The 22653-nt window shown below is 34.9% G+C and overlaps 3 protein-coding genes across 4 annotated transcripts in view; 2 read left to right on the top strand and 1 right to left on the bottom strand.

Annotated features, from left to right (window-relative positions):
* LOC124222162 (fasciculation and elongation protein zeta-2-like) overlaps window positions 1-22653 on the bottom strand; it is a 128087-nt gene that overhangs the window by 24700 nt on the left and 80734 nt on the right.
* Window positions 1115-4218, top strand: LOC124222130 (uncharacterized). The gene is made up of 5 exons (XM_046632770.2): window positions 1115-1495; window positions 1643-1806; window positions 1921-2062; window positions 2355-2476; window positions 2706-4218. The coding sequence occupies exons 1-5, from the start codon at window positions 1339-1341 to the stop codon at window positions 3147-3149; spliced, it is 1029 nt and encodes a 342-aa protein (XP_046488726.1). The 5' UTR covers window positions 1115-1338; the 3' UTR covers window positions 3150-4218.
* LOC124222110 (Inositol 1,4,5-triphosphate kinase 2) overlaps window positions 2706-22653 on the top strand; it is a 57669-nt gene continuing 37721 nt past the window's right edge. The window contains exons 1-4 of one of the 3 annotated variants that reach the window (XM_069137447.1): window positions 2706-2787; window positions 13512-14758; window positions 19001-19343; window positions 19507-19753. In XM_069137447.1, the coding sequence (XP_068993548.1) occupies window positions 13588-14758; window positions 19001-19343; window positions 19507-19753 (1761 nt within the window). In that variant the 5' untranslated portion in view covers window positions 2706-2787; window positions 13512-13587. Of the gene's footprint in view, window positions 2788-4826; window positions 5415-13511; window positions 14759-19000; window positions 19344-19506; window positions 19754-22653 lie in introns of those variants that run through there. The other 2 variants (XR_006883934.2, XM_046632728.2) reach the window with 2 other exon arrangements.

The raw sequence follows: 22653 nt of genomic DNA, 5'->3' as shown, positions 1-22653 counted from the left end.
TCTAATTTCCCTATGACAACGGCCTATGTTACCACGCGATAGTTGTTGGTTATGAAGAACTTCTTTTACCGGCGTGGTCAGTTGCTTGGTTGGTAATACGTGATACTGCTAATAACCCCAAACCCGGCCAGACCTGGCAAACTGTTCGGCAAAATAACCCAGGGTTATCAGTATAGAAGACCGCGGTCTACACATATTCTCAGTCACCGAGTACTATATGTAGGGAGACTAGAGTAAAGGAGTGGACACAGCGTGCTTCAGAAATGTACACGAAATCCCGGCCTAAAACGGCGGCGCGGCGCTGCGATCAAAAATATATATACTTAGATCAGACACACTGTTACTACTTATTTCCTAACCTCAATGTGGCAAAATTCGTGCAGTGTTTATGTTTACATGTGTAAAACTTTTTGTTATTAATGTGCAGTGTTAATTAATTTATTATGTTTATTAAAATGGGTGTATCAAATTTCGTTGAATGAAAATAAGCTGAAACATTAGGATAAACATCGATGTGATGCTCCCAGGCAACAAACGAAAAGAACATACGAACACACAAAAATTGTCTCCTTAACCTCCAATATAATATCATTTAGGTGCTACATATGAGCCGCTGCCCGTGCCTGCCAGCGCCGCGGAAAATGTATTAATCGCATAGACATGTAAGAATAGGCCGCGCGAGCTCGGAGGTAGCCCGTTGGTGAATGCGATAGCGGGATAGAAAGGGAAAGCTGCATATGGGCCCATCCTTCTATCCTTGTCTAATCACGCGCATGCGCGCTCAGCATTCTTTTAGTAAGGATGAAATAGAAAATGAATAAATAAAAGTTTCTATATTCTCACGCCTCGTATTGTAGTATACTGGCACAGGGTTGCAAATAATGCATTACTTTTTTTATTGCATTAGTGTTTTCATTGAAACATTAAATTTAATGTTTAATGGAAATTATTTCCATTATGAATTGAAAAAGTAATGGTTAATGCATTACTTTTTCATTAAAAAATTTGCAACCTTGTACTGGCATACACGACTCGCGTGTCCCGCGCATGCGCGATCAAACAAGGATAGAGGGGGGGCCTATACGCAGCTTTCTCTTTCTACCGCGCTATCGCCTTCTCAGCCCGCTCACGCGGTCTATTCTTAGATGTCTATGGTTAATCGTAACGAACCTAGTGGCGACTGGTGAACTATCAATATGTCTTCGTTACAAGTCACCATGGATTTCTTCGTGTCTGTCACTGAAAGCCACTGAAAGCTCTATCCGGTTCCAGTTGGGTTAGGTTATAATCGTCGAGGAGCATGTGTGGGTGTCTGTAACAACTGAAGATATCTTCAAAATGTCTAACTTTAAACTTCACCTTACGCTCGAAGAAGCGGAAACTGAATTTTCTTGTCTGATGGCAAAAATCGACCCTGCAGAGTATAATTCCTTCTTAACATTCATCAAGAAACATTGGATTCTACCGGATTTAGCCAGGGGTTTCAATACGATAGGTTAGCTTTCATTTCACTTATTAGTTATCCGCTTACTCGTATATATTTGTGGAATATGAAAATAAGTAATTCACTTAATACAAGTGAATAATAATTTTTCATGTAATTATTCCATCGTTGAATTTTTGCAATCAATTTTTTTCACAGGATTAGAGAAATTTAAATTAAGTACAGAAGATTTCGATTCAAAAGAATATATATTGGATGATCCTGTTGCTATATTAAATAGTATTGCCCAGGACATCAAAGAAAGAATACCATTTGACGCTACGCTTCCTTCAGAGAACATAATATCCCCAAAGTCTGGAGAGGTTTGCATTATGTTGAACTAGACTGAAACTAATATGCATAAATTGGATCTTATTCCTGCGTTATTGAATTGGTACTGATATTAAATGTTGATTATCTTGTGATTAATTTGACAGAATTCTGACTGCGATCCAAAGATAACATTGCATGTCGATGAATTTCTGTACACTGATGACGATGTGGATGAATTGGTTGAAGCTGGAAAATTGAATAGATACTTTTGCCAAAGCTGTGGTTCTAAAAACGTGAAACCATTCAGTAAGAATGAGATTATTTTTTATTAATTTCCTAATAAAATCATAAAATCATGGTATATTAAATAGACATAACTTTAAGAAAAATTATTTTTAATCGTGAACTCAGTTAAAAACGGGATATCATGTTGAATATTGTCTTCAACTTTGATCTGTATGTTCAAGACTAGTACATCTGATTACTTTAAATTACTATCATAAAAGCGTGCTAAAGCATAAATGCATAAGATTAAGAAGAATCATGTCATAACTAGTATTTCTTGTACACCAATAAAGCCAAAATCATTTTTTCACAGTTTATATATCACATTCGATGTCTAAGGATGGTCTCTATCACATATTTAACAATATGCTACCTGCACTTGAAGGTAAAACCGTATTAGACGTGGGATCTAGACTGGGTGCTGTTTTGTATGGAGTGAGTATTGAAAATGATTCCTGCCGTTGCATTGTTTAGAAATAGTTAAGACGGCAGATTGAATTACATGTAGCATCATGTTCAACAACTTATATTATTTGTTCACGCTTCCATAATACCGCTTATTTATTACGGCTTGATATTTTTGGCTTTATGATACAAAGTGAATCTAAGGTTATGGAAAGAAATGATCCCGAATATAAATTATGCTGATCTTTTCTGTTTTAAGGCGTACGTGTACACAGATGCGCGTAAAATAATTGGTGTCGAAATGAATGAGGAATTTTGTAAACTACAGTCAGACATTATTCGTAAGTATGAGATGGACAAACGGGTAGAAATAATGCATAATAGAATTGAGGATACCGAAGATGTGGTAAGGACCAGTGATGTGGTCATCCTAAATAACGTCTTTGAGTTTTATCTGTCAGAAGCAGCACAAATAAAAATTTGGAACTTCCTTAGAAGTAATATAAAAAAAGGCGCGTTGATAGTAACTCAACCACGTATCGAAACTACATTCTCCCAGCTGGACACCGGTATCCAAGTTGACTCGTGGGTTAGACCTATTCAATCAAACGCAAGCACGTCAGAGGATTTCCAGTTCTTTGCAAGCGATAAAAATGACGTCAACAGCACATTTACCGAAATTGCATGCTACGAAGTTTTGTAAAATTTTTGATCAGGTTGGGAGTAACGTTCCTGGCAAGATGGATATTTTATGTTCGTAGTATGTAATATGCCTTGAATTTTAACGAGCCTAAAAATGTCTTATAGATCAAGGAAAAAGCTTGCTTAACTTTTAAACTACTCGGGTATCCTCGTCCAGAACCATTTCTCGGTAATCGGGTTCGGACGATTTGCTATCGCTTTGACGTATGAGTCGTGTTACAAAATATTAAATTTTTTCCTGTATATATGTTTACGTGTCGCAAATATCCCGTACGCGCCTTACTTCTTGAAAGATTTAATGTGCCAATCCAAAGAGGATTGCGTATTACATGTTGCATACATATACGCCTTTGCAATGCATGTACCATGTATGGGCGTTAATTTATTTGGAAAGATATTAGCGGTTCCAAACCCTATGACTAGTAAAAAAACCCGGAGACTCGTTTGTATATCTTCTTTACAGCATTAGTTACTTGCGCTTATTCCGCTTTCCTTTATTGAATTATTCAATAGTAACCACATTTATGGCAGTTCAATTTCTGATTTAATATGTATGTATTCATAAAATCAATTGGGCGTAAAGTCCGGCGATAAGATGTTCTGATAACAACTGAAGTAAGAAAGAAAGAGAAAAAACATAACATTCCAATGAACCTCGGTTGAATGGGTTATCAGTTTATTACGTCAAACTGGCTGGAAAACTTAAAATAAATCCCCGAGTTATTTTTGATGATAGTTGTTAATAATGCTGTGCGAAACGACTGTTTTATATCTTGTAAGGCACGCCTAAGTTATCTATGCACTTTAATTATGTACCATACAATTCACTGCATTTGCAGAAAGGCTATCGGCGTACTGCGATTGGTAGTAATAAAAACAAACGCACCTGCGGACTTTGATTAAAGTCGATAAAAAAACGAAATTACATTGCGTTTTATGCATTGCGTTAGGTATAATAATAAAATTAATCGTAAATAGGGTGATTAACTATCAATATTAAGAGCTATGAAAGTAATTCATATGCACAAACTTTGATGAATCTTTATTTTCAATAAAATACGGTACTTTCAGCTGATGCGTGCGTATAATGTTTCATCGCAAAGTTTACCAACCCAAATATCCCATCACAGCCTTCTGGAAGTAATTTCCAGATTTCGATTAAACGAACAAAGCACCTCATAATCCTCGAAGATCAAACCAGGAGTCCTTACTGTTTTTAATAATGGAAAGTACGCGTTCAAATACCTTACACACGCGACGAGTAATTCAAGAAAGAACAATGTTAACACACATATCCAGATCGTGGGGGAAAAATGACTTTAGAAAAAGTCTAAATTCCAAGGCGGAAGAAGTTAGAAGAGTAGTCATTCTAATCAATGACACTTTCGAAGATCAAGATTTCGAACAATTCATCTTTCGTTATTTTATTTCCGCATGTTTGAAATTTTAATGTATCGGCCATTCGCAATATTGACCTTGCAAGTTTTGATCCCCTCCCCCCGTGTTCTCAAAGCGTTTCTTTTTCTTGTTAAATCGAAACACTACGTAAAAGACGCGATTACAAGCCACGTTACAAAGTTTTCCGATTTGTTCGTACTTTCCAGCATTATACGGAAAGGTGCGGTTAGAGAGAAAAATTACGAAGGAAAACATGCTTAATCGATTTGGAGAACCCGGAATTCATAATTAGGGAACTCTACAAGTTCAAATTCCGTATAAGCCGCACAGGAAAATTCCGTCGACAATTTCGAACACACGTTATATCAATTCTGTTCATTTGTAATAAACTCTCTATTCATTGAAACAATCCGCCATGCATGCGCGCATAAGTTAAATCATCGCGTCTCTCCCATTACTGTCCTCATCACCCGTGAGTGTACTGCATAGTTAAATCTACGTGTATATATATGTACGATCCCCTTCTCCATGTCGTTTTCGTAAATGTGATTCACTGTGAAATGGCGAGGTGGTAGTTGGTTTTACAGTTCATAACTGGAGCTCGTTGAATATCCAGTTGTGCCTTAACTATAACGATGCACAAATGGATTTGAAATATGAAATAATATGAACAATTTGAGCGTTCAGTTTCTTAATCAGAAGACATGTAGCGACGCTACTAATTCCTAATCATTTGTCACAACTTTGTTGAATAATAGTACAAAAAATGTGATCCCAAACAAATACAGACAATTGTAAGTGCTGTGAAAAAATTGTTATCTTTTACCCCTTGATAACATGCTGCTGGATTCGTGGCAAACATGGATAGGTGAGAATCACCCGTTTACCGGTTATCCGTACAATACAACGGATCTTTGTTGTTATTTCATTGTGCGCGCATTTCTTATATATCGATAGAATTGCGTATAATACAAACTTGACTATACGTAGTACGGCGTAAAAATGATTACGTACAATATCCATTGCCGTATGCATACCGTGGCGAAATATACGAGAAGAACTTCATTTGTAATTCATTCATGCGAAAGAAGCAATTAAGTTTGGACTGGTGACTTAACATTGTGACGTGGTTTGTTCCTTACACAGAGAATATGAAATAATTGTTCACTTGTGTACTGTTTAGTTTCTGTTTCAAATTTTCCGGTGTATCATTTTCCCCGTTTACTCAATATAAACATATTTCATTCGTATAAAGATTTTTGACAAATGTCATTCGGATGGCTCAGTTTATTTAACACATTATCGCAATATGCAGCTACTTTACCAATTCGCAGAATATTTGACATTGGATTATTTAAAAATCTCAAGTTGTTGAATTAGTAAACGGGCTGTGGTAAAAATGCTGGTATATTATAAATCTGGGACATTAGCGGCTCTCACTCGCCTTGGAGTGGCATTGACCTGATTACATTTAAACGCAACCTCCAACATTCTCGTTCGATGAATCGTTAGTTTTAATTTGTTTTAATTTTACCGATTGTGTTCATGCATGCATGTAATAAGCGTACGTGTATTGTATTACCTGCGAGGTCTGCGCCATTACATTATGTTATACATATATATTTACACAATTCACTGTAAGTTATGAAATTAGTTTACCGTTTGTATCTCATCGCATTACGTAAGTATACAACGTACATTCACTCATATTACAAAGGCGATGTTAAGTCTGCACGTTTAGTGAAAAACATAAACGAAACATTTTCTGCTTGCTTGAAATTGAAACTCATAATAAAGTTTCATAAGACGAGTATTTTCACTGGGCTTTAATTAATAAGACCCATACGTGTTCAGATATTATTTAAATCTATGTAAAAATGTAATATTTTTCAAAAAGCTGCTTGCAGCTCATTTTGTATCGTGAAAATTTCGAACAAAAATCCACAGTTATCGAAGGAACGCAGGGAGCAAAAGTTATTACGAAAATTGGGATCCGGCCAGTGACCACATAATTATGCCAATAATTTGCAATTGACCATTAATCTTAATTCACAAAATTGATGTAATGATTTTCAATTGCGAATTATTTGCATAATTAGATCACTTGACGGATCGAAATTTCCACAGTAACTTTTGTTCCCTACAATCATCATACAGTTATGAATTTTTTTTTGAAATTTGTGCGAGAAAAATTTTACTACAGGGAGCTTTTTAAAAACTACATTTTTTAACGTTATTTTAAATAATGTCCAAACACATATGAGACATAATTTATTGAAACCGGGTGAAAACCGTTTGTCTTATTAAGATTAATTATGAGTTTGAATTTCAGGGTAATCAAAAACATATAGAGTTTCACTGACGTGTCTTTACAAAGGGGATGCAATTGCTTAGTATTTTGCAACAATTCGGGGCAATTGAATTTTGATATTATATCCATAGCGGACTTTTCATATAATTCTTTGCGTTCTAATTCCTTGCACTCATAGAAAAAAGGTTTATTTATTGTGCCCTCGATTTACCGGGAGCGACACAGATATAAATAAAATCCACAGATAATCCAAACTCGAAATTTTATTTTTACTAAATATGAAAAGCAGACTCTTCAGGTATTTGTAAGAGTATCATGTGATCAAAAAGGTGTTATTTACAAGCATTGTATCACCAATACATTACTATAAGTTGAGAAATATAATATTTTGAAATTTAGACTGGCTCAAAAAAGTTTTCAAATATACCATCAATCTATTGTGATGATAAAATTAATTTTCAAGTAGTAACAACGGCGAATCAAACATTTTGCTGCTAAGCCCGATTAATCAAGGTCTTACTATAGTTACTGAAAAATTCAAGTAAAATGCCCATCGTTGTAATAACGGTTTAAATCTTGTTGTAGTTTGAAAAAAATGTAATATAGCTGAAGCAACTATTGAGTGCGATTGGATCTTTGCATGAAAAAATTTTATATGCGTATTGAGCATAAGAAACAAAAATAATTAGGTTATATTTTTTCTTTTATCGAATCAACAGAAATTGACGAAAATATAGCACTTTTAAATCTACAACAATATGCGGTCACGACTGTTGAAGTATATCTTTATGCTACGAAGTCAGTAAAATTCAATTGCTCCTAACATCCGCAATCATCTTTATTTGATGAAAAACAAAAAATACGACCAAATCATTCTGGGTTTCTCTGTCTTAGACATGTATGAACAATTGTTTTTTTTGTAATACAAAAACCCAATTATATTTCTTAACGCTCCATTTCCTGGTTATTGGAAGATTAAATCTTTTTGTTTGAATTACTAAATTTTTTCAGTTAAATAAAGCCCTCTTATTAGCATCAATTTATTGTTGCGTGTCAAAAATGGATGGCAAATTATATCGCAATTATAGTTACGAAAAAATATAGTACGATTAACCGTAATAAAAAAGAATAGTAATATTCTAAATTTTTTAGTAACAGTTACGAAACTGACCTGCGTTTGATACCGCGAACCACATTTTTCAGTTATGGTAAATAATGAAAATAGTTGAAAACTAATCATTAACCACAAGTAGAAATCTCTTCCAGCTACTGATATAGTATACTGGGTACTCTGAAAATATCAATCAATAGACAGTCAAATATGGTCAAATGCCCTTCGAGAAATTCTATGAATATACATCAAGTTCAAACGACTGTCTCGTTTGTTGAGAAAAATGAAGGAATTTTTTTTTCTAGAAAGAAAATCAGTAGAATATATTTTTATAGCCGTTATGCATGAGAAATATCTAATTATAAATGTATAGGTCAGTTCAGACCAGTAGGAGTAAATCTTTCCGAGCCAATCTTCCGAACCAAGCCAATAACTTCTAATAATAAGTGGAATTTCTCATACATTATGTTTTTACGGGTATAAACGAGCGGAACTTTTCCAATGAAGATGCTGTTTATTATATATACGTTTATAAGCATTCCTGAATAAAAATAACAATGGAAAATTTATTGGAATGACGTAAATCAAATCTTAATTCATACACTTTTTACACTATTATTGGCAATATTTTTTACTTCCTTGTGAATATTTTATTTGTGGTATTTTTTTTTTTTTTCATCATTTTGTTTTTGTCTTTCTCAGCTGTAATGGCGTACGTCAATGAGTTTAGTTTCAGCATATCGTAATTGGAATATCACACTAATTACACTTCCAACTGTTGTCAGTGCAATTAGCTAATCGGAACAAGAATTTCACGTAAATAGGTATTTTATCTGATCCGATTGGCTGTACCCACGTCATAGAGAAGCGTTGTACAGGTTTACAAACGTTTTTCAGTATAATATAGCATACGAGAAAAAAAGTTTTCAATCATAGCATGACTGCAACAATCGATGAGCAATCTCTCCAAATTGATTCAATTGACAAAATTTATTTCATTCGGTAAATAATATTTGTAACTGCTAAAAAAATTATAAATTAGCCCAAATAAAATTTAAACAATTGTGCAAAGATAAGGTTTGTTACTTGTAACAAATAGACTCGCTTTGCTCCAATTGTCCTGCATGTATTTTGTTGAAATCGCTTTCTTGACGGTACTGCATGATAAAAAATATAAGAAGTTCTTGATTTTTTTTCTTTTGTCGATTCGCTTTATCGAATTTGTTATTTTGTTTTTCGTTCATGTAGAAGTGAATACTGTATTTTTAAATTTTATTAACTACATCACATTGGCCTGCGAAGGTCAGGGTAACCTGAAACTCATGGAAATATTGAGAAATTTGATCATTACTTCTCGCACAAAGGATCGTCATCACAGCCAATTGCATTGCAAAAATTTATCCATTTGTTATTAATTTATCGGGTTTCGCAGATCCTATACTCTGCATACAAATCTTCTGGCAATGAAAGTACTATGTATTATGATTTCTATATCTACAGAGCTGTGTTTGCCTTTTGTGTCGGATGAAAGAAAGCTCTATTTATAGCCAAGAAGGAAAGAAATAAAGATTTCCCCCACTGCAAAAGTAGCTTCTGTCCTATTATCATTTTGGGAAACAGTATAACGAGTTCCGCGGATACCATTAATTGTGAGATAAGAGTTCCCGTATCTAATTATTCCGCATCCATCAATAGCGTTATACTGTAGATAGCTATGAAAGTGTCTTTTTCTTAGGAGTAAAAAAAATCGCAAAAAATTCTTATCTAGTTATTAGGATAAGAGAGAAAATAGATCAAAATTTTCAAGAGAGAAAAACGAGAGAACGAGTAGAGAGAAACGAGAGAAAACGTTTCTATCAAAGATACCGTTAAAAACATACGACTTATTGTCAATGTGGTAATATGGTATAAACTATCTTTGCTTTATGGGTAATTTTTAGTTTTCATCATCTAAGGTCCGAAAACGTAGATTCATTAAAATTAGTAAGTCATTTTAGACGGAAACCAATACTTTTCTTGTATCGCTATAGGTGATGTTGATTTTTATTTGTCTTATATTCGGGACATGCCAATGAATATTCTGCAAGATATCCACAGTAAAATGCAAAGTACGTCATTGAACTGGAACAATTAATTTCATTTTTTTACACGGAAATCGATATTTTGGAAAGGAAAAAAAGATAAGTTTTAATTAATACATAGTTAACCAAAAAAGAAAACATTTTTGGGAATCAATTTTTTTGTTTGGTTCTTTACCCACGTATAGAACTACAGATACGAAGGAAAGTGCAGCTCCGAAATTGCCGAATAAAAAATATCCAAAAAAGACACAGTTATTCATCCGAAGAAAAATCCGTATCGAAAAAAAAAGACTTACCAACTCCACAAGGTGAAGGCTAATTGGTGAAATAGTACCAATTGTAATGAAAAAAATCCATAACTGTAATTTAACTTACCAATTGTGAGGTGTATTAGAAGTCCTGTCGAAAAAATGCATAATGAATTTATAAACTTATCCATATACCAGTCTGCGTAACTGAGGTATGAATTATTTCTCAAATCCGTATTTTTGTGCATAACGTAAATACGTGTGTGAATAAGTATAAATTCCGAAAAAATACCAGTAATTTGACACATTTCTGTGCATAATCCGTTACACTAATATTATAATTATGGTAGTTGGAAACGTCCATGAGCATTCAGGGTAATTGGATAAATGGTTTTGTTTAATACACGAGAAAAGGGTACCGCGATCATTCAATCGAAGCATTTCTGCTTCTTTCGGCACTCTGACGCACGTGTGACGTCAATCGACGGCACAACAGGTTTATTGAGCGATAAATCTATAGTACGTACTCACATGTGATATCATTCGGAATTTATTGGCCATTCGATTCGTGACAGCTTCCAAACGAAACATGATTATTTGGTCATTTTTTATTTTTCAAGTTTATTGATGCAATTAATCGGTTCAAGTAATCTTCAGTTATACTTGGTCATGTATCAACGTGGCATATTACATACCTAATCTAAGTATGTATGCATACAAATTTCTTTCTTTTTTATTTTATTTTGAATTCCGTGGACGACGTGTCTGTACCCTCGTTATCAGTAAAAAAGTTAATCTACCTCTGTAGTTTGTGCCGACGTAGTTACCGTGCTACATTCATACTCGTAGCTGATAGCGCTCCCCCCCACTTGGTTTTGCTTGATTTTTTAAGAAGACCTAGTGGGTATTTCATAACTGATGAACGCAATTTTCGAAAATTTAATGCTCGACAGTTAAAGCACCTAAAAACATCATGCAATACATAAATGTATATCATTTGTGAAAATTTTGAATTGGCTATGCTGAAAAAATGGATGAATAAATTAATTGGCATTCCAATTTTCAACAGTACATGTGTTTCCCCCACAATGTCACCGATTAAAGTGAGAGTGCTCTCTCTCCTCTCTCTTTCTCTCTCTCTATTGTTACGGCGTCAGCTCGGCGATCAGACCGCGCTGTCTATCTCGATGCTTTAGTTTAGGTCATAGGAACTTTAGGGTGCGTTTCGAAACTATCTGGCAGCGTTAAAAACTTTGGAGGACAGACGTAGAGCTACCCCCGATCTTGGTAGCGAAAAAAAGATAAAAAGTTGATAGCACTGGGAGCTAATTTCGGAACGTACCCCTATTCAACAACCTATTGCAAAACATAACCACCTGCATCTAGCTGGGTGATGAAGTAACCAAAGGTTAGTAGAACTTTTGAGTTTTCACCCACGTTTGTTGGTACCACAATTTTTTTGCAACGCACTCTCGATACAGAAAAACAAACGAATTTCCATTCATAGTTATTATTATAATCAATGCTACCACTCTTACTAGCCAATTTGCTTTTCAACGTTTATTTTTGCTGCTATGGTTATGGAATGTCATAAGTTTTCAAATAAGAAGCTAGAAGTCTTGTGGTACCGTACCATGTAGGGCCGATCGCCGGAATCCGGAATGACTGTATGGAATGCAAACGAAATTTAGTGGAACCCTGCTGTCCCATGTACATACCAAAATTGCACGGAACGACAGAACGGAGCAGATTTATATTTGTATTATTCGGTTTTATCTGTCTATTTAGATTAGTCTAGTTAGCTTTTCAGTAAGATTAAATTTTGTAACTAGAATTAATTAATTCATAAAATAAAAGTTGAGCCTCCGGCACTCCGTTATAGAATTTGAATACATGAGAGCCAGGGAGATGCAAGTAGACGGAACACGAAACTTATTGTATACACCTACGTATACCACAAGTAAAACCGTAAAAATAATTACGGAATGGCATTCGTTAGTATTTATGATTAATAATTACACTGTATGTATCTTCTTCTTTCGTATTTATGTATACTACTTCTGCGGACGCGGTAAATAGAATGTCATAATATGCGCATACCGGACGGATCCACCACTCCGTAAAAATACGATAGAATGAAATTAGCGGAACGCGTATTCTAGTGACTTTTTCGTCTATTCGCTTCTGCTAGTTTCAGAACGCACCCATAACAGGTCGGCTTCAGTCCACAATTTTGAGCAAAACCTACAAAAAGTTCTGATTTAGCCTGATCTAGCTTCTGATTGCTCTAACGTAAGGAAACGCTTCTATTATTTCCCAGAACAATTTGATTTTCTATACTACGATATTCATGTAAGAACTTATCCGTGATCATTTTTGAAAATACCCTGGAAAAACTGGAACAAGTATGATTGGTTATGTTGTTCGAATGAAATAAAGTCACATACAGGCCGTGTTCGTAAATTGACTGACAGTACTGAAAATTCCCTACGACAGAGTCAAAGCTATTCATGAACTTGGAAGCGCAAAAGAGATGAAAGATTGCTGACAGTACTGTCAGTCAATTTTCGAACACGGCCACAGTAAGGCACCGCTTAGCTCGAGCTAAAAATCCTATACTTCGGTAAATTTTCTGTACAGCAAAACCTAACGTTTATATCTTGTTCCAGCACAAAACAAATTTTTAACTCAATTAATTTCAAACAGGCTACCGCGGCCTATGCGACCTTAGAACTGCTACATATTTGCACATGGCCACAGTGATTCTGGCCTGATAATTGTTTAGACGAGTCGGTTATGTTGGCAATGGAGAAGACTCAGTCCGTAGTGTTACCGCCGGCCGGCCGCGAAACAAGCTCAATCTTCCTAAACATAACATAAACCAACAACATACATGCAACATGCAACGTAATATACGAAGATAAAACCTGTTTCATGGCTGGCCGGTGGTGGCTGCGGCCTGATTCTCCGTTGCCATCCAGGAAAGACTCTTCTCCCTGTTTACCAACGTAACTGACCTATCCAAGAAGTCAAGTGTCTCAGTCCTCAGAATCACTGGGGCCATGTGTACTACATGCTTATGTCTGCTTATGTCCATTAGTGCGTTAGTAAATTCAGAGCGCCTGACCCGACAGAGACTGTCCGATTTTTTATGTAGGGCGGGAGTTTTGAAACACCTACGTCAGATGAGTAATTTAATGTTTTATCGTTACAGGCAAAGCATCTTTTGGAAGAACCTGATCGATGTTGATGACGAGAAAATTTTCGAGACGGTAAAAAGAGTTGGAGCTATGCTAGGAAACAGTAGTCAAGTATGTCAGAATGAGAATTTCGACTGGTGCAGTTTGTCCGATTTGAAGTCTGCGGAAGAAAATTACACCGAAAGTGATCGGGAGGCCAATGATCATCTGTCACTTTATATGAATCGTAAGTTGACGTTGATCGAACGGGACGTAATCTGCAGCAAGAAAAAATTTCACCTGGATTCCAGAGAGTTTAACGATCATGAGCAGAATTCAACGAACCGTACAATGCGGTCGACTGACGATTACAGTGGCGTAGATTGTATCAGCGGAGTAACGGAGAGAGGAGAACGTCATCACAAAGCTTATTCTTGTAATGGCCGCCGCCGTGGTTACGGTCGTGAAAGGCACGCAAAGCGAAGCCGTGGTGCGAGGTGCTTGCTCTGTGTGTCAAGGAAAAAGTATAACCAAAAGAGTTTGAAAAAGCGTAAAAAACGCAGCAAGGTGTTGAACAACAATGTGATGTGCGTATTAAATTGTTCGTATATAATAAAGGAGTGTAGTATAATCGATTATCAATCGAAATTGTCCGCTCCGGCAGTTGCGAAATTCGGTATAATCAGATCAGCGTCGTCGGTTCATCATCCGGAAGGTGAGGCTGAAGTTTCATCGTCGGAGAAATCCACGAAACAGCGACGAATTGGAAGGGTGGAAAATCCTTTCTCGACTGAGCTTTCGATATTTCGATCTATACAAAATCTAATACAACACCTTTCGAATATTCTCGAAGAAAAAAAATCCCGCGTAAAAAAACAACAACATGGACCGATGGAAAGGTTGGATATAAATTCTGGTCGCACATCTCATAAACAAACCGAATCAAACAGAAGATCTGACAAATTTTACAAAGTGAGAATGAACGTCAGTCAATCCAACACCGGCTCCGTGGTAGAGGGTGGCGAAAAGTTTGACGAATTTAAACTCATCAAACTACCAATGGCACGCGCCACAAACAAGAGTCCTCAAAGTGACGAAGGCATCGAGCCGGATCCTGACCAGAGGAGAGGCTTTGTCGCACGCTGCTGGAGTCTTGATTCTGCTGTACCAAGTGACGACGATAGCTGTCCAAATTCTGTCATTCAGAGGGAGCACAAGGTTCGCGTCACAAGATGTTGCAGCTCGGACAGTGCGGTGCTCAGCGATGACGAACAGAACAAAGGTAAAGGTCTTGGAGTAAATCACTTTATAAAGAGTACTAGATATCGGTGTAAAACTAGGTTCACATTGGACCTAATTTTACTGAAGAATTGGATTCTCCTTTTTCATTCTATTACAAAATCTCTTTACCTTTTGCTTGTAAATATTAGCTTGAGAATTTGTTGTGGGATTTGTACCCTTCGTGTTTTCAATTTGATAGTTATACTCATTTTACGATACATGATACAACGACTGTCTTTTATTTATGAAGAATACCAATCTGTTCGGTGCAATGTTTTAATCTTATGATGTCTTTAAAGAAATTGAGTTTGAATGAAGTGAAACAACTTTTAAAATTATAAAATAGCGTACCTGCAATATCAGTCACAACAAGAAATGACTGAGACTGGATCCAGATGTTGCATCAAAAACAATATCTTGAGGGTGTGTATGCACCGAAGAAAACGGAAATAACTGGGATTTTTTTTTCTGGTTTCCGTATATACTCTGATCTTCAAATCACTGAGACAAGAAAATTAAACTTTGACATTTCTACCGGATTACAGCATTCTTAATGGTTGGAACTTATTTCAAATAATGAAAATAAATTGAGAGAAAGAGCGAATCCGATACGTCGAAATACTAAGAAATATATATTCATAGCTATCCAATTTCCGTCTGTCTAGTTATATTTCTAGACAATTTCCTACTGTTGACAATTGCTTAGCTTTGTCGTTTTTGATGAAGTTAAGTCATTTAAATAAGTTTAGTCAGCCGAAATCTAAATCCAGTTGTAGAACTTGTAAATACCGAATGGTACTTAAGCTACACTGTCCTGAAAATAACTAAAAACTGGTTTCGACCACAGTCGATAAAAATTTTTTTTTCAACAATCCATGACGAAAAGTTGCCGTCATTATAAGATTCGTATTTAAACATTGAGAAATCTATGCGAGACACTTGGTTTGATTCTTGACGATCAAAGTAAATGATACTTTTTTGTTGGACCATGATCACTGTGCAAAGTGTAGTTGATACAATTTATTCTTGAATCATTTGATCCAACGACAGTGTGTTTGTAGAGAGCTGCGAACCTGCATTTCATGCAGTGCCAAATTTTATGTGAGTATCCGGCACTCTTCAACAACATCTCACTCAACTCCCTCACTGTCTGGCTATCGCGTGATTATAGGCCATCAAATGACAGGAATAAACTACTGGTTTATTCACAATGGTTACTCCAGATATGTCTATACAAGAGGATCAATTGGGAACAAAATATTTACCTTTGCTAGATTTAGAGGACAAACTTTCGTGTCTGACTTTGGTTTTCTTTTTCCACAGTGAGGATCACTGACAAATAGAACGAAACCAAACACGTTTCGTTCTATCATGACATCGTAAATTCGTGTAACAGTTTTTTAAAGAATTTTCACTCCACCCTATCTGAATTCAAACGTTTTCCTCTTCAGTGATCAGACTAATAATTTTGTAACTCACACAAGGCACTTGACTACGACATTATGCGTAAATAATTGTATGCTTATCGATCAAATTTTCGACAAAATTTATACATAAGGCTGAAGCTAGCAGCCAGATTTAGTAGCCAAACGTGTTGAAACTTTTTGGAAATAGAAAAAGTGCAGTTCAGTTTTATCCTCATAATTCTATAAAAGTATCGGGGATTCGAGGTATTTAACAAAATTTTTTTTTTACATCATTACCTAGTATCAATGGATATTGGAACGTTTGGCGGCTAATTCTGGTTGCTAGCTTCAGCCTTGTAATTTCAACAGTGTATAAACTAAGCAATTATGATGAGTTTTTGAAGTTTATAACTTTAATATAACTATACATATATGTATACGTATATTAGACTGTCCGTAAGCTTAAGTTAACCGTGAGAAAAGAAGATTCTCAAAGTTGCAATGCTCCATGAAAATACTTTTTACTATTTTAATTAGCTAATTTTTTATTCTAGGCTTCCTTAAAACTTTTTATAGATTTATTTTCAGACTATATTTTTTTTGGATGCCATGTTGAATATTCAATCATGAAAAATTGAAAATGTTTGAGTAAGTAACAAGTATTTTCAATCCCAGATTTATCCGTCTATTGGTTGATTTTTTTAGAATCGTTTTAAAATTCAAAAATGTCAAGGTCTGATAACAGATAAAATCTTGTTTTATCAGGGAAAACAAAAAAAAAAAAATGAGCGGCACCCCTTAATACTGAGACAGAGCATTAAAACTTTGAAGATCTTCTTTATTCAATGTCAACTTGAGATTTTTAAACTCGGAGCATAACCATTTTTTTGAACGTTCAGTCTAATGTATACATAATTTTACACAACTTGAACATTATTTGAGACTTGGCAAACTGTAATAAAACAGAACCTACTCGTATTTTACAAATTCAACTCCTTCAGTCATTCTAAAATTGCCAGATAGTAATGTTTTCTTCGAAGTTTTCTTACATTAACACAATTAACTTCAACCTTGTTAATTATGTGTCACATTGAATCTGTTTGGCAGTATTTCTTTGATTACATCACATTTAGAAGAAACTTGAATTTTTCCATTCAAACCTTGATATAACAAGCTGTTCTACGTCAGTGAATAATATAATTTGTAATACCGCAAAGTAATCTTGTTTCTTGTATATCGTCGTTTGACATTGTAAAACAGGAAGTGGTCACCTGGAGCTTAATCCATATAGTTTGCAGAGCAGTTCTCGAGTATCTCGCTGCTGTGTCGTTGAATGATTACATGCCTTGGTGTAGACTAAATCTTGTTGATTTGATAAATCTTACTTTTTACCCGCAGTATTGTATCTATTTGTCAAGTTGTTGAACTTTACGCTCTATTTGTCATGTCCGTCTTTACTGCAATTTCAGACGTACCATTTAACAAAAAATTTAACGAAACCTTGTTCGTGATTTCCTGTTTTATGACAAGGAAATATCAGTGTATAAAGCGTATAGTTGAATAAGCATGTCAAAATTACTTGAACAGCTTTTCACTTAGGACCTGGAACAATTTGTTTCTCATAAAAAATAAAAATTTTTGGCCAAATGTTACTTTTGTAACTATATCAATAGTTGCGGTCGCTAGCTCAAAGACCATAATTTTCACCAAGTGCTTTTTTTTCTCAGTTACTAATATAGATGTCGCTTTGGAAAAAATATTGCATGTGAATGTTATTACAAAATATGAAGTATGATTTTTTTTCTTCATATTGGCATGAAATATAATTTTTTTGCAATAAAGCTTTTATACACGAATATTTCAAGACACATATCGGATCATGTGTTTTGAAAGCATTTACGTGTATACATAAGACAAACTAGAATATGCGACTTTGTACAATTTGTTACTATTTTGGTGTGAAATTCGAATAAAAGATAAATGAATATAGTTATTTTCATTGCGGATTTTCGTATTGGCGCACCATTTGAAAATTGAATTTCAGCACGTAATGAGGGAGGAATCTAAAAAATGTATGAAAGCCAGGTATTTCCGAGTTGGTGCCAAACCGAGTATTGCTAGCAAAAACTCATTGAAATATTCAAAAAATTAAAAAAAATCGAATTTTATACCAAAGCAAACTAAGAAATTACATTTTGTATGTTTTGTCAACTTGCAATTTCATTATTTTTTTTATTGGCTGTTTGAAATGGTTACTAAGTGAAAAAAAAAACGGTAAAAATTATTGTATTTTGAGCTAGTGATTGCAAATATTCATATAGTTACAGAGGTAATACTTGGCCGAAAATTTTCAGTTTTCATATAAAACAAGTTGTCTCACGTACCAAATGAAGAGCTGTTCGAATAATTTTGGCAAGCATATCTAGTTATACCCTTTAATTAACTGCAATATGAATAAAAATATTCTTCTTTATAAATTTACTGATTTAATTTGCCACATTGCACGTTTATCCATGTCACTGTGTTGATATCTAACTTAACTAGAGACAGCCTAATCCCAGCAACAGATTCATGCTTCGAATCAAAGAAGGTTGATATCGCAATTTAGAAATATAAATGAACCATCAATATCTTGTCAACTTTTTTTCCCAACATGACTGTTTTATGGACAGTTCATTTCCGAATAAATGATACTGTGTTCGTATTTGTGATTATGCATCGAACGAATTTAAGTAAACAATAATTATGAACTGTGATGATGCTGTTCAGGAAACTTAAAGTCTGTGAGTCACTATATTGTTGACCAAGGAACTAAATATATTTATTTTCATTTACAGTTTGGGGGAGTTCGAATGTTAACGAGGCTGTGGAATGTGAGTCTAGCGAAAAAGATGACGGGCAACCGAGGTATTGGCGAACTCCGAGTGTCGTGGTCAGTGATTTTTCGGACTACTCTTACCTGGAGGAGAATTTTGAGAGGAACAACATAGATGACAAATTTGACGGGAACAGCGGTCCCAGTCAAACTAGCAGCTGCTCCTGCTTTGACTGCGACGAGGTTCGACAATCTACTGAAAATTCTCTTTCATTAGACTTCCACCTACTGCAAATATGCCGCCATAGACGCCACTCCGACTCGTGTTGTTTATGCGTTGGCTCTAAGCGTAGCATTTCACAAAGGTAAATTCATAAAACTGGATCCTCTTCCTTTTCAAATTTTAGCATCGCTTCTAAAATTGGATCGTTGCTTTTGAAAAGATTAAATACTTTGTAGTAGTGTTTCAATGCTTGTGAATCAGTTGACGTTCTTTGTTACTAATTTACTTATTTTCCTCATTCGCAGCAACGTTAGCAGGAGAAATTCATGTTTGGCTTCTCCGAGTCCGTATTATCCAAAGTTGACGAGGTCTGAGGGAAGCTCTCCAAACTGTGATAGTTCGAGAGTTCGTTTAGAAGATACGGGGAGTAAGACTCACGGCGAGCTGTTGGACATCCCGATGTGTCGAAAGATCTCTGATTGTTCGACTAATTCCAGTCTAAGTGGTGACGATTATGAAATCACCGAGCTCCAACCGATCAAACATCCAAAGGTGAGTTGAAAACGTCAAGTTTTTGTTCAGATTTTGACCAATGTTCAAGTGAACGATGAAATAAATAAATTGGCATCGACGAAATGTTTTGAAAGCATTCCCATCTTCAAAGGAAAAAAAGAAGAGAGTTAAGCAAAGCCAAGCTTGCTGTTGATTATGTATGATCCAATAGACTTGTTTTTAGATATCAGAACATGGCTCTCTAGTAAACATTTGTCAGCTGAATGGCAAAAGCCATACGAATCTTTAATATTCGACTGTTTTAAGCAAATTTTCGAGATTTTTTACCTCACTTAGGGAAAGTATGCCTTAAAGTGAATAATATTTACTCGAACTGAATGGTATGCGGTGGTTAAATATGGGCAAATTAGAATAGACTAAATCTGTTCGTTTAATTCAGAAAATCTTTTCCTATACCGGTTTTCATTACACATGCTGTTTACCATGAATAACCCATCGCTAGTCCTCTGATATGTTTATATTTATGTCCCAAGTCCTGCCCACACTGTGTGAAAAATTTTTTCGCTTAGGATTATACAATGTATATTCAATAGGTTCAATAATATCACTGTACGTGCTATGTGAATAAACCATTATTTATATTTACACACGGCATAATTAAAGCCAACAACACTTACTGATAATTTGCTTCAATACTTACAATTAGGTTGGAATACGTAGTAAAGTGAAGTGAAATTTTATTTTTCTACCCAATTTGGTGGCCCAATATTTCTGAAAGATTACGAAATAACATTCTGTGGAAACTCAATTTCCATTTGAAACTTCTAATCAAATGGCAAATATCTTATTACATATATTTCAAGAAGAAATCACTGATTTAATATCAAGCATCGAAACACTATATTCTAATTCCTAATCTCCACAAATAATGTTTCAAATTTCCAGAAATGCATTTTACTTGACCGAGTATCAGCAATTTATAATGATTATATAAAAATTTATGTCTCACTGTTTTTGCACCAAGGCGGATTGGCTGATAGTAGATTCCAAGTTGATCATTGCTCTCAAATCAGTTTCTAGCTACACCAACTCTTGCGATGACAAGCATTTATCATACAAGCAGAGAGAATTGTGATTACAAATTTCGTTATCCACGTTATTTCAATTTCAATAAAGAGATCTGAAAAAGTCGATAAAAAATCGTACTTCCTACAAACCTTTCATTGAAACAAATGTGATAAAAATTCTTGTGTCCTGTGATCGGAAGTCTTTTACTTAAAAATTATTGTTAGAGAGGTTAAAAATTATAATCAAATCAATGATTAAACTGATTAAACACTTAATATGACTGAGTTGTTTTGCCAAACAATTTACGATCGACTGATGAGTTGAAATAAGTATAGGAGAGCTAGAATTTTCATCTATGTTAACGAGTTACGAAATTGATAGCTAAAATCTTGACCAGGCACGTAAAAAATTCAGAGCCTCAATACCTTCACAAAAATTTATTTTAGGGCTTCCGATGGATTACGCAGGCTATAATAGCAAGTTTCACTCTCAAGTGAGGTAAGGTTTGAGGTAACTTTGCGTAGGATATTATACGATATAATTCTTCATCTAATTCAAATTATCAATAGCTTGTGTTTTCACTTGTTCAATTCTTCTGTGGCCTAATAATGTTGGAATTTTTTCATTCAGAAAATTAAAAAAGATATCGTGAAACGCATCTAGATTCTGTCTCACATATCTTAATATAATAATTCGGCATTATTATTGCCGTTTTTTCCCCATATCGAACGACCCACTGTAAGTTATTCAGTATGACATCGTCTGAGGAAAAGAAACTGATCGACCAATTATTCAAATCGGTTTAACTTCATCTTTTCAGGATTGCATTGAAATTATGTATAAATACACAACTATACTGACAGGAATTAGCTGAGAGAGAACAAAAGGCTATTGCATTGCGTTACACGAAAAATAAAAAGTTCATAAAAAAGTTATTCAGAATACTCATGTATTTGATTGAAGCTAATTTTAAATTCATGTGCAGGGAAACAACACAAAAATTTCTTTGAAGTCATTTTTGGCAAATCTTTTAATTTGTTCAGACTTTGTTTCAATCGTTAGTGTTGTGAGACTTTGGTATGAATCGGAATACAGTACACTCTCTCAATAGGGCCGCAACAATACGAGAGGAGATGCGATTTTCCAGGAACCGGAGCCCCCCCGACAGTTACCTTTATTGTTTACATCTGTTAGACTCCCATTTCAATTTATTTTAACCTGCAAAAATACTTGTGTGTCAATATTTTATTAACATATTACAGTAGCATCACTGTTCAATTGAGTATTTGAATGAAATTTTTTTTTTCCATTTTTAAGGGCGCGTAATGCAGTGTAGGCCAAAATAATGAGGAGGTATTTTTTGTTTTTCGTTAAAAATGATAATTTTTCATGTTATAGGTGATTGAATTTCACTGATTTTATTATATATAGATATATCTTAACATGGGTGACGTCACAATGTTATAGTTTTCAATCTGTTATATTAATGGTAATTGTGATTCAATCGAAAAAATAAAAAATACGTCCAAAATATTTTTTTCCCAATCTACAAGAATATGAAATAAAAAAAATTTCATTCAAATACTCAATTTCAGTGTGATTAGTAGATTAAACACATGATAAACACATGAATTAGGGCTGTGCGATCAATCGAATAATCGTTGACTTGGATTAATCGTTTCTCCAATGAATCGATCATTCGAATAACAATTGAATCTAGGGGTCGCTCAATCGATATACTTGTTAAAAAACTTGAATCCAAGGAGAGAGCAGTGCTTTATTGCTAATGTATTGATGAAGAATGTTACTCCTTATCGTTTGCCACCGCAAGCGTTCGATGTAATACAAGTTGCCTGGAATCCAGGCGTGCT

This window comes from Neodiprion pinetum, chromosome 6, assembly GCF_021155775.2.
Source record: "Neodiprion pinetum isolate iyNeoPine1 chromosome 6, iyNeoPine1.2, whole genome shotgun sequence".
Taxonomy (NCBI): Eukaryota; Metazoa; Arthropoda; class Insecta; order Hymenoptera; family Diprionidae; genus Neodiprion; species Neodiprion pinetum.
This window is presented reverse-complemented; position numbering and strand designations above follow the sequence as displayed.